The sequence below is a fragment of the Uloborus diversus genome, chromosome 9 (assembly GCF_026930045.1).
Source record: "Uloborus diversus isolate 005 chromosome 9, Udiv.v.3.1, whole genome shotgun sequence".
In the NCBI taxonomy this organism is placed as follows: domain Eukaryota; kingdom Metazoa; phylum Arthropoda; class Arachnida; order Araneae; family Uloboridae; genus Uloborus; species Uloborus diversus.
In genome coordinates, this window is record NC_072739.1 from 66,142,470 (window position 1) to 66,154,735 (window position 12,266).

The 12,266-nt window shown below is 35.8% G+C and overlaps 1 protein-coding gene across 1 annotated transcript in view; it reads left to right on the forward strand.

Moving 5' to 3' along the window:
* Positions 1–9,541, forward strand: part of LOC129230706 (lysozyme C, milk isozyme-like) — a 28,929-nt gene extending 19,388 nt beyond the window's left edge. The window contains exons 5-6 of the mRNA XM_054865125.1: positions 3,010–3,085; positions 9,232–9,541. Of these exons, the coding sequence (XP_054721100.1) occupies positions 3,010–3,085; positions 9,232–9,541 (386 nt within the window). The remainder of the gene's footprint in view (positions 1–3,009; positions 3,086–9,231) is intronic.
* Positions 9,542–12,266: the final 2,725 nt, after the last annotated feature.

The window sequence follows — 12,266 nt, forward strand, 5'->3', positions numbered from 1 at the left end:
TATTACCAAGATTGGAGAAGCGCTACCCGCTTCACAAACAGAGAAAACAAGTAATAAAAGTCCCAGTTCGTCTCTAAGCTTGACCACGGACAGATGGTGGATGACTTTGAAGCTGAAACATTATTTGAACGATTTGTAATAGGTAGAATCAGACAGAAAGCGCAGAGTAGCAAGAGGCATGTTCTCACTGATCCTAGCTATTACAAAATAATAACAAACAACTTATTACAAATGCTTCAAGGTCATCCAGCATCTCTTCGTGGTCAAGCTTTAACATTAGTCACATAAGGTTCACCGCAAAATACCTTTTTTTTTTTTGTCTCGAACAAGCTCCAGTATGTCGCACATGTAAAGTCAATCAGTGTTTCTCGCTATTTGTCCAAATTTCAATCACATTCGTTTAAAATTAATTAATCATTTTCATCCATCTTTGAAGGAATTATTAGGGGACCCACCCCTACTCAAATTCGTCTTCTTCAGGAGACTGACTTTACGGCATTAGTTTGGTGTTTGTCTCGTTCTTGTTGTATTTGTTTCATTAGATTGTATATTTTCTTATCAGTGAAAATTATATCTTGCAGTTTTTTTGGTTTCGACCAGTTTTTCCAAATTGAAAACGTGGCTTATAATTTATATGTTTGTGTGTTTCAGCAATATATTTCAAAATTATAGGAGTTTTATGCATTTTCTTTTAAAGCACACATTTTTCCGTCACTCAATTCTATAAATATAACCGTTTGGAGCTGCATAGCCTATGAAGGCTCTTGTGCCGTTGAACACAATTGAACGAGAAGCAACCGACGATTAGAGCGATTCGCATTCCGGGGGAGCATCGTTCCCTGTCGATTTCGAACAGCGACGTGGAAGGAATCATAATCATATCCGATTCACCAATCTGATATCAAATTCATCACGGGACTAAGGTGCCGATTCAATTCTAACAGAATTCGATCGAATCGAATTAAATCAACTGCATCTACCAATTGCCCATCCAGAAGGAAATTTCTCACTACACTACAGGCAGATAGAATTCGATTAAACCGAACACAATCGAGTAGAATGAGGTCCTAAGTCGGAAAGTATAGTTAAGTTATTACATCGATCTATCTGGTATTTTGGTCCCAAAAGAGCTTTGTACAGTATCAAGCCATTTGGTTCAAGTATTTGCAACATGGCAAACATGCTATAATAGTGTTGCTGCGTCGTAAAAATAGCTGATGAAAAGTTGAGTAAAACGCAACTTAGAACAATTCTAGCGAGGTAAATGATTTTCTAATTCAAATAATATCTTCTCGGGAAATATTTGCTTTAAAGAACCTCATTTTCATTATTATATTATTTTAAATCTGAATTCATGAAATCAGCCTTCATAAATCTTATATTTCCTGGGTTTAGCTATTAATTTTAAACTTTTATTCTGGTAATTTGTTTCCAAATTCTTTCTAGCTGTTCAGAAAACCCCTCTTTTAGGAACTTTTCTGACCTTTTATTGCAAAAACTTGAGGCATTCACAGAGTTCGAGGGCTCGAATTTAATGATGTCCTCAAACGAATCGAGAGATTTCAGATTTGTACCCCCCCCCCCCTCTCCCCCCATAAGGGCTTATGGATGAAGTGATCCGACAAAGGGTTTTGTCGTATGTCTTTTCATGCATAAGCTCACTTCTTTTGCCCTGAAAAAGAGGCTCCTTGCAACTCCAAAACGTAGGCGGCCAGTGGCGTAGCCAAGGGGAATGGGGGGGGGGGGGTCCAGGAGATCCGGACCCCCTCTGAAATGACAAAGTGTAAATACATGATAGTGGAAAAAGTGTATTGTGTTAGTAAAAAAAAATGGAACCAGAAAAATATGCATATATGTTTATCTTGTACAATGTATAACATACAAAAAAAGATCTTGAAGGGAAAATTGATAAAGTAAAATGGGCAGGGAAAAGGAGGGACGAAATGAGGGAGCGCTGTAAGGCGTTGAGCTTTTTTGGAATGATTCTCAATTTTTCGCTAGTATGCAAGAATATTCCTCTCTTCAGTCTCCAAAACATTGTTTTCCCTTGTATCATTGAAGTAGAAGTAGATGCAAATTCTGTGAATATACCCGTTTAGAATTTATCAAAAGGCACTTCTCCTTTGTTTAGTTCCCTCCAAATTTCTTAGAATTTTGTCCCTGCGTGATGGGTTTCCTGGGGAAGTGGGGAATCTTTTTTGCACTAAATTTTGCTGTCTGTTTTAAATTCAAATGCATTCAAAATTATTACTTGTCAGAAAAAAAACAATTAAACAAAATTTTCATCTGTAAAATCTATTTTGCTTATTTGGAAGATCTCCATATAAATTTGTCAAATCCCCCCCCCCCCACTTGAAATAACTTCCTGGCTACGCCACTGATTGGACCCCCTCCAAAATGAAATCCTGGCTATGCCACTGTAGGTGGCTAGTGCACCAAAAAAAGTGGGAGGTCAAAAAAGTTGTGGGGCTTGGGGGAGAGGGGGGGCGTGACCCCTGAGGTTGATTTTTTTTTCTTTTATGGGAGTAAAATTGAGCTAAACTAGTTTTAATATAACTGATTAAATAACTTCTAAAAATTTGGAATATGGCATCAAAATTTAGGACGGATGGTCGCCGTAGACTTTCCTCTTCCATTTTAAAGTTCCATTCTTATGAAATAAGATAAGAAAAGTGCATTGATTTAAAATTTTTAGTTTTTACTTTCGTGAAACAAATTAATGATCAAATGAAAAATGAATTTTAAAAAAGAAGATTAAGTTTTAACTCTGAAAAGTGAGAGGGCAAGGGCCATTCACTTTTGAAAGTGAGGGGTCGGTTGCCCCCCCCCCCCTCCGTACAAGCCGCTTATGCTCCGAAATACGCGTATGCAGCCTTCCTGCTAATTTGGACCTAAAAACGCTACTTTATTTCTTTTCTCTGTCAAGCATAAAGGTATTTTTCAATTACAAATTCAAATGTTTGGATCACTCACCTGGATTATGTAATATTATGAAAATTTTATTTGCAGATTTTCTGGATGACGATATTTCCGATGACGTCAGATGCATTCAACTGATTTTACGAGAAAAAGGATTTAATGAATGGTAAAATCTCAGCCTAAGGCGTTTAGTATCAAAACTAGTTCAATCCATTAATTAGAATATATATATATACACTGGTATAAGAAATTAAGAGAATTTTTATTTTCGGTCTATTATCTCCAGAACTACTGGACCGATTTTAATGAAATTTGGTATGTACAAACATTCAAACCATACAAAACAAATAACCACCAAAAATTTAAAATACTCTCGCATGATCATAAAAAACACTCGTTAGAATCGAATAGTTTGAAACAGTGGTTGCAAAATTGAACAAAAAAATGGGTTCGTAGGTGGTATAGTCCCCTCTAACAGATATATAGGCCTTGCAGTCTGACTCGATACTTGAAATGAAGCAGTTTAGGGGATCCTAGGACAATTGCTTCCACTCGTTCATTAACGTTGTTCTCAGGCTATGGAGGGTCCCCAGCGGGGTGTTGCGAGTTGCGATTGCCCTACCGAGAGCGTCCCAGACATGCTCTATAGGGTTGGAGTCTAGAGATCTGCTTGGCTAATCCATCCAGGGAATATCCTCCCTTCCAGAAATTCGTCGACCAGAAGAGCTCTATATGGACTTGCGTTAACATCCATTAAAATTAGCTCAAGGCTAGCAGTGCCCCTCAAGAGGTGAGCAGAGGATTCCAAGACCACATCCCTATACTTCGCAACGGTCACAGAGCCTCTCTCAAAGACGTGGAGGGGGTGCGGCCATCTAACATGATGTCTGCTCAGACCGCCAAATCACCACCGCCATAATGGTCGGTTCATATAGAGCTCTTCTGGTCGACGAATTTCTGGAAGGGAGGATAATCACTGGATGGATTGGTCAAGCAGATCTCCAGATTCTAATCCAATTGAGCATGTCTGGGACGCGCTAGGGAGAGCAATCGCAACTCGCAACACCCCCTCCATAGCCTGAGAACAGCGTTGTTGAACGAAATGAAACAATTGTCCCAGGATCCCATAAACGACTTCAGTTCAGGTATGGAGTCACACTGCAAGGCTTATGTGTCTGTTAGAGGGACCATACCCCTACTAACCCTTTTTTTTTGTTCAATTTTGTAACCGCTGTTTCATACCATCCTACTCTAACGAGTGTTATTTGTGATCATGCTTGTGCATTTTAAATTTTGGGTGGTTATTTGTTTTGTATTATTTCACTGTATGTACATACCAAATTTCATTAAAATCCGTCCAGTAGTTCTGGAGCTAATAGACCAAATCTAAAAATTCTCTTAATTTCTTATACCAGTGTATATATATTACAAGAGACAAAAATAATTTCACTTAATTTTTCCGAAAGAATTAAATTTTTGTTTGAATAACTTTAGGAGTGGAACTTCATTTTTTTTAAAATTAGCATTTCTAACTTCAAGTGCATGTAGCGGGTCAACATTGCGTTTGCGATTATGTGTGTTCTCGTTTGTTTCTTGATTGTTATCGTGTGCCTGATCTACATGTAGATTGCTGAACGATAGTTCTGAATCAGTTTGTATACAGCCAAAAGTCAGAGCGCTCCAAACTTAACTGTTTTAGATTCCAAATTTTCGAATGATGAAGTACAAATATACGCATATCCGCACATTTAATAAAACATCATTTAAAAAAATGTAACATTACAATATTTCAATCAAATTTGCCGAATAATGAGACAAAATTGCCGAACAAGGAAATTGTTGAGAGGTCCCAGTAACCTCTCCCATCGAGCCGCTTTCTCGATAATCATCCGGACACTTCCAATGATCGAGTTTTTGCTCAAATTTCTCGAAAATACCGGACGGATTGCTCTGTAGCTTTCGACATGTAAAGAATATGCTTTACTCTTCTGTAAAATTCATTACCCATGCATCAACCAACAACAAATTGGTGAAGGAAAATAACTGTTTTGATCACTTTGCATCGCAGAAAAAGTAGGGAATAAGTTATAGATTTCATAAATCAGTTTTACTTGCTATTTAGTATATACAAGTAAAACTGATTGCCAGCATTGAGTCGAAAGCCCTAGAATCTAGATCGTAGCTTAAGTAGCGACACGTCCGCCATCTTGGGGCTAAATGCCGCTTTCTTCCTATGTCTGTTATAATGAAGTAGCGTGTTTTGCTTCTTGATTGTGGATTAACACGGAGTTAATAAGAAACCACAACCAAGAAGCAAAACACTCTACTTCACCATAGCAGACATAAGAAGAAAGCATAGCTCCAAGATGGCGGACATGTCGCTACTTATTCTGCGATTCAGAGCTTTAATTGAGCTTAGAACTTGCGAGCGAAAATTGGTATATTTAAAAGAAATGATTATATCCTCATGAATACAACTGATACTTTTATTAAAATCCAAGGAATATTTATAAAAAGCAAGTACTGTACAGCTTATTATTAACTTTCTACAAAGAAGGATGATCCAAAAATTCTTTGCTTCTTCGTTTGTGGTTGGTCTTCTAAATGAATGCATTATTGAACTTTGCTTGGAAAGTATGCGATCAATCATACTTTTTATAACAAAATTTGCAACACAATCCGTGAGCTAATTTTCTAGAAATTCGAAATTTTTGGAAGTTTCTTTCTTCAAGTAGCGCTACGTCTCAAATGTTCACCATTTCCAGACCTAGTGCAATTGGCATCCATTTTTTCATTCGGCGGCAGCTGAGTTCTTAGGAGGTGAATCTGCCTTAGGAATTTAATTTTATCGAGAGTATATTAAATCCAAAAAAAACATTCAAATGATCTTTTACATGTCACAGAATCATATGATGTGATTTTTTTACACCTTGAAAGTCCACGGACTGGAGCCGGATGTGAACCCACGTCCAAAGGTGTACGAGGCAAACGTCGAAACACTACATCATACTCAGCGAACAAATTGTGAGTGTCCGGATACTTTTGGCCATATACATATATAAGATGAATTTTTCAAATCACATACCCTCTTATATTTTTCTTTCATGTCAAAACGATGGGGTCGTTTACAAAATTTAAAAAGTATTTTTTTTTCTGAAAGAGCATGATTAAAAATATAAGATCTGGCCATTTTTTAAATAATTTGTTTTAGTTTAATATTTTTAAAAATACTTAAATCGGTGCACTTTCATTGTTTACGCTTCTGTCCTATGACGTCGCAAATGATGAAATGCCATTCAGTGTTGCCAGTCACAGAGCAAAATATTTAATTCGCATCTTTACTCACGTGTATTGGATACGATATGGTTGATAGCAAGTGTATAGCGCAATTTTAATTCGCTTCTTGATTATCATAACGTGGAAACGAGGTAGAAAGATGCACCAAAGAGCATCATTTGTGACGTCATCAAGACCACGCCTCGTTTGAAAAATCGGACATTTTAAAAAATTAATTTAAAAAAAAACTGTTGGAAAAATGAAAGTATTTTCTGAGTCCATGTTATTTATATTTTTTTTTTTTTTGCTTATTCTATCAATTTCAGTGACAAAAAGTACTACTTTTGACTGAAGGAAACAACCTCATTGTAAAAAAAGTTTTACATAATTTCAACAAAGGCAACTCGTACAGACTTGCGTCTGAGAGTGTGAACAAGCACTATGTTAGTGAGTACCCGGATCGAAACCGATCTTAGCTCTCGATCACGAGCATGTAAAGTCGGTTCGTTTCGAAGCACATGCCCCTACGCTGTGCTTCAAAAACAATAACCGTGCTACCGGAATTTTTTCCAATTTTTATCCTCTTCATGCCAGCACAACAACTCGACCCTTCATCCTAGATCCCCCCCGACCTAGAGGAGGAGTCCTCTCCTTGAATGGGTGACAAGACCATATGATGCGGTTCTTCTAAAGGGACAAATGGTGTGGGGGAATTTTCTCCAGGAAGACAGATGGGGGGAGCAATTGTGAGGGATGATCTGCTGGTTTCCCCGTAAGCGTTCATGTTAAGTTTTTTCGAACTGTTCAAAATTGAACAAAAAATAGTTCAAATCAAAAAGTAAAATATAGGAATGAGGTGGCCTCACCGAGATCTTTCGAACAAAAAAAAAAAAGAAAAATATGTGTTTGAATCAGACAATTCACTCAAAAGTTATTAGGGAGGGGGGGGGGGCAGACAGGACAGACATTTTCCCCCATCTAAATACTCTACTTTACAATTTTTCGATATTTATTCAATTATTTTTGACTTTTTTTTTGTAATATTTTCAAGATGCATTAAGCCTTCTTCCATGCTTTTTTCTTCTTTCTCTGACTTTTACTGGGAAAGTAGGCTAAAAATATAAAATAAATTTTACGAATCTATCAAGCTGAAAAATATGAACAGTAAAGTAGGTAATTAGCTTTAAATAGAAATTTTTGCTCTCCTGCAATATTTAAGTTTCACACATTGTACACAAAGATATAGTTTTTTTCAAGGTTAAGTAAAGTTTTTCATTTTAAACATATATTTTTTTATATATTTATTACATTTTATTATTTATTTAAAAATGTTCACCTGATAATGTGTTCGTTAATATTTTTTTAACTTGATATTTTATTTAAATTTATATGTAATTTTTTAAAGACCAGGGGGCTCGCTAACGCTCAGCAAACCCCGAAGATTGCTTCACAATCTTATTTGATTCGCACAGATTTAAATAGTCAATTTAAAAGAAACAGATTAAAAACATACTATGGAATGCACCTTCGGTACAAAAAGTATTTTCCCCCAGGTTTCAAAATAATTTATACCAACTTGCAAAGCGATGAGGACTAGGAGGGTCCTGAGCATTGCAAAACTGCACTTGTGTCATCACCGCACTTGAAAAGTCAGTTTCATATTCGTGGTCTTTAGCAATATATTTTACTCTTTAGCTCGGGGCTTGAATTGAGTTGAGCCTAAGATTCCGTTGAAATCAAAACCATTAAAACTTGTGAATAAGAAAGAAACAAACGAATCGGAAAGACGTAATGATGTAATGACATCAGTAATTTGAATGGAAATGAGATTTATCAAACTTGATTAAAACAGCTTGTAACTTTTTTTCCTTTGGCGATAGAAGCTTAGTTTTTCGATCATAGGTCGGGAGAGACCTGGAGTAAAATAAGCCGCTCTTTCCAGGGGTGGCAAAAAGAAAACTGAGGCTATTCCTTCACTTTTTATTGATAGATTTAATGAAGAAAGTAGTGCCTATATTTTAACTAAGCCTAAAAAACTTCGAGTTAAAAAAGCTAATAACTCCCGCCGTATTTAAGTTAGAGCATTGAAACAAATTGCGTAGAACGCGGACAATTCTACCCTTTCCAACGATACATAATATTAATATATGCAAGGAAATTTCACTCCTTTAATAGACAATTTATGCGAAATTTGAGCTTAAAAAATTAATTACAAAAAACTAATTTGAATTTTAAAAAACAAAACCCCAGGTGCAAACCACCGGGACTCGAAGTAATTTCGTACAAATTTTCAAGGCTGTAGGTGCTATGGGGTCTCCTGGATGCATTCCCGCCACACTTTCTTTCAAACTTTTCTTTGACTTAACTTTTTTTTAATATAAAGAGATAAATAGAAAAAAAAAAATTTTTTTTGAAGATAATTATAAATTTTACGCCAAGTGTGGGATATCTAAAAGTTTTTTGAATTTGAACAAATGTTTGTGTGGTCACATGTGGGGTGCATGGTAAAGGGCTTTATCGACAGAAATTTCAAGTATCTAAGAAAAGTTTTTTTTTTTTTTTTTCAATTTGGCCCAGCGTACAAGTACTGGTTTACATTTTCAGACACAAGACGGCACGGGTTGCTGTTGTTCAAAATACATAAAACATGTTTTCACAATTGTTTTGACATAAGAGGAAAAATATAAGAGCATGCTACTTGATTAAATCAACTTTCATTTTATGTGGGACACCCTTAGTGTGTATGCTTTTTATTTACTTACTTTTTGAAAAGTAGCGAAGTAGCGACTACGTTTCAAAAGTAGTTTGTAGTTGCTACATTTAAAAAAGTAGTTGTAGTTGTAGTTAATTGCATTTGTAACAAAGTAGCTGGCGTTCGCTACAAAAAAAAAAAAAAAAAAAAAAAAGAAAAAAATGTAGTTTTTCCAACCACTGGTTAAACCAATAATTTGCCAAATAATAAGCGTAAAAAAAGTTTTCATATACTGTTTTCCTTGAACAATACTAGGAGTAGAGATTAATTTTTTAATATTTCAGGATGTCCTATGGCCTTCGATGTAGAAGCAATACAGATGAATATTTTAAGAACTGTGACCTAACTTCAAGGGCACTGAATGTTGGGATGAAGGTCAAATTAGAGCCTCAACCAGCAGTGAGATTCAATGTCAAGCACGTACCAGATTATCCATACTTTGCAAAAGTCAGGGTAGGACTACTGACACAGCCAAAAGGCTTCAAGTTGAACACAGACATAAAAGAAACCAAGTTGAACTTTTTTACAAAACATTTGGGAGCCTACTACCGGATGAAACCTTTTTTCAGTCTTAAGCAATACGTTACAAGGTAAAAAAAAGTGATAAAATATGCTAGTGCCAAGCAAAAGAAGGATTCAACATGCCAAATTAGCAAATAATTTCAGTGGTTGCTGACTGAAGTAATTATGCATTCACACCAGATTTTGCAACCTCATAGACACTTGCCTTTTAATGAAAGATTAGAGTGTTCCTTTAGAAAATATTTTCTTATGCTATACTAGATTTTTTGTGTGTGGTTACTGGTCTGTAAGAACAAAAAGAAGCTTTAGCTATTTTGATTTTTAAGGTAGGAAAATAACTATGGCGTACATTCAGAGAGCACATAACCCAACTTTGTGTTCCAGCCTTGAGGTCCTTTTGGCTCAGCAGTCAAGTATTGGGTTACAATAACAAATTTCTGTGGTTCAAACCCTGTCACAGATGCGCTCCTGCACGTCCACATCTGTGCATCACATATTAGTGAAGCCGCTACTCAACAGATGGGGTCACGAAATACAGCAACGTGCCCCACAACTACAGCGGCTAGCTGCCACTGGAGTCTCGTCGTTTAATCCAGAACGCCAGGCTTCTCGGCTCCCCCAACAGACCTAAATGTCGCTCTCCTGTTTCCTTACTCCATTCTTGAGGGGGGGGGGGGTTACGTCGGGTACATTAAGAGAGTACAAAGTTTGCCCTCTGAACCTTGAGATTCTTTTGATTCAGGGGTTAAAGCACTGGGTTAGCATCACAGAGGTCCAGTGGCGAATCCAGGGGCCCGGCTATGAAGCTGCAGCCGTTCCCAGACCAGAACTAAATTATTATTTCTTTTTGGCCTTTTTTTCTCATGTCTATGTAACTTAATGTATGTTTAATTTTTTAAAGAAAAATGATAAAATTTCCTTCATCCATCCTATCTTTATCATTTTATTTGTTTTTGCTCTTCTTAAGGTTGATATACAAATTTGCGAAAGTAACAGATTAGAACAGTTAGTAATCCAACGTTGTGAAGCACAAAAATTGCAAAATTATTGCAGACACGTGTTTCGGTGTTACAAGGAACACCTTTTTCAATGCTAAGAAATGTGAGCTTCAGGATGAAAAGTCATCCGAGAAAAGCAACATGGTGGAACAGGAGATAGTATAAATATCTAAAAATAGAAATTAAACAAAAACAAAAAAAAAAGAGAAAATGACACCTGGAGGCATAATTTATTATATAATTCCATCAGGAACAAACCATTAAGTAATAAATTTTCCAAGAAAACCCATAAACAATGCAAAAAGTCCAAAAATGAAACCACTCTGCATAAATTAGCAATAAATTTACCAGCGGGAGAAACTATGTATGGAAGCAATGTATCAAATGGAGAAATGCAGGAAAAAACAAAGTGAAGGATAAACATATTGGAATTAGTTAATCACAAAACGAAATAAGAAAGCAAAAAATGAAAAAAATAAAAGTAAGAAATGTACGACGTATACATAAAAATAATAGAGAAACTAAACCAATATTAACAAAGGAGTCCACACAGAAGAAAAACAGGGAATTGCAGTAAGATCGTTAACTAAATTCGAACGGTTCCTCAGGATATGGAAAGATTCCCAAAAATCAAGATCCAATGAATTGGGGCATTTTTGTATAATTTGATAAGAGTTAAAATCAAAAGAGTGATTCGATTCCCAACAGTGTTGAGCAATACTGGATTTATTCAACTGTTGTTTTCTGACATATCTTTGATGTTCTTTTAACCGAAATTTCAAAGAACGGCGGGTCTGTCCGATGTATCCGAGTCCGCAATTGCAAACAATTTTATAGATCTCACAACAATTAAGAGGGTGAATAGAATCTTTAAGAGAAGAGAAAGAAAGTTTATTAATAGGAGAAAATACCACTTGGAATTGGAATTGCTTCAGGATCTTAGCAACCTGAAAACTAATACCAGGGAAGAAAGGCAGAACAACTAAATTCTTAGTGTTAAAAGTTCTATAAAGAACAATATTTTGAGATTTTTTGCAAAGTTTTTTATAAATGGAATCAACTAAGGTGGGCGGATAGTCTCTATCAACAGCCACAGCTCTTAAATAGTTAAGTTCCGCATTAAGAAGCTCAGGTGAAGAACAAATATTCATTGCACGATAAACAAATGTGTTGAAAGCTGAATATTTTTGATTAGGAGGGTCAGACGATAATCTATGTGGGGGTAATGAAACAGCAAAAGGTTTGCGATAAACCGTAGTTTCAAAACCAGACTCAGTTCGAGAAACGAGAACATCCAGAAATGGAAGGCAATTATTCTGTTGTTTTCACAAGAGAATTGAATATGAGGATCAATGGAATTTAAAATAGATAAAGCATCATCAATGCTTAGTTTATCGTTATTCATAAGAACAAAACAGTCATCAACATAGCGAACATAGAATTGGATGTTAGTTTTCCGAAATTTCCTTTCAAATTTTGGAAATTGCTTCACCTGCTCCAAAAATTTATTTATTTACTCTCTAAAAGGAGTAAGAAAGAAAAAAAGTGCTGACTTCATAGTTACTTGTTTCTTTCTCTCCCTCCTTTTTTTATTGTCGCATTTAGTATCAATTTTTGACATTTTTTCTTCTTTCTTACTGTTTTTAACTATTAGTTTACGATTTTTTAGCTTTTCTTTCTTCTGTTTTGTTTACGCCATCTGCAACTGCATGTGCAATTTTTTTGCATACTTAACAAAAATTGAAAATTTTGCTTTTAAATTGCTTAGCAGTAGTGTCTAAAATGCACAATTTTTTTAA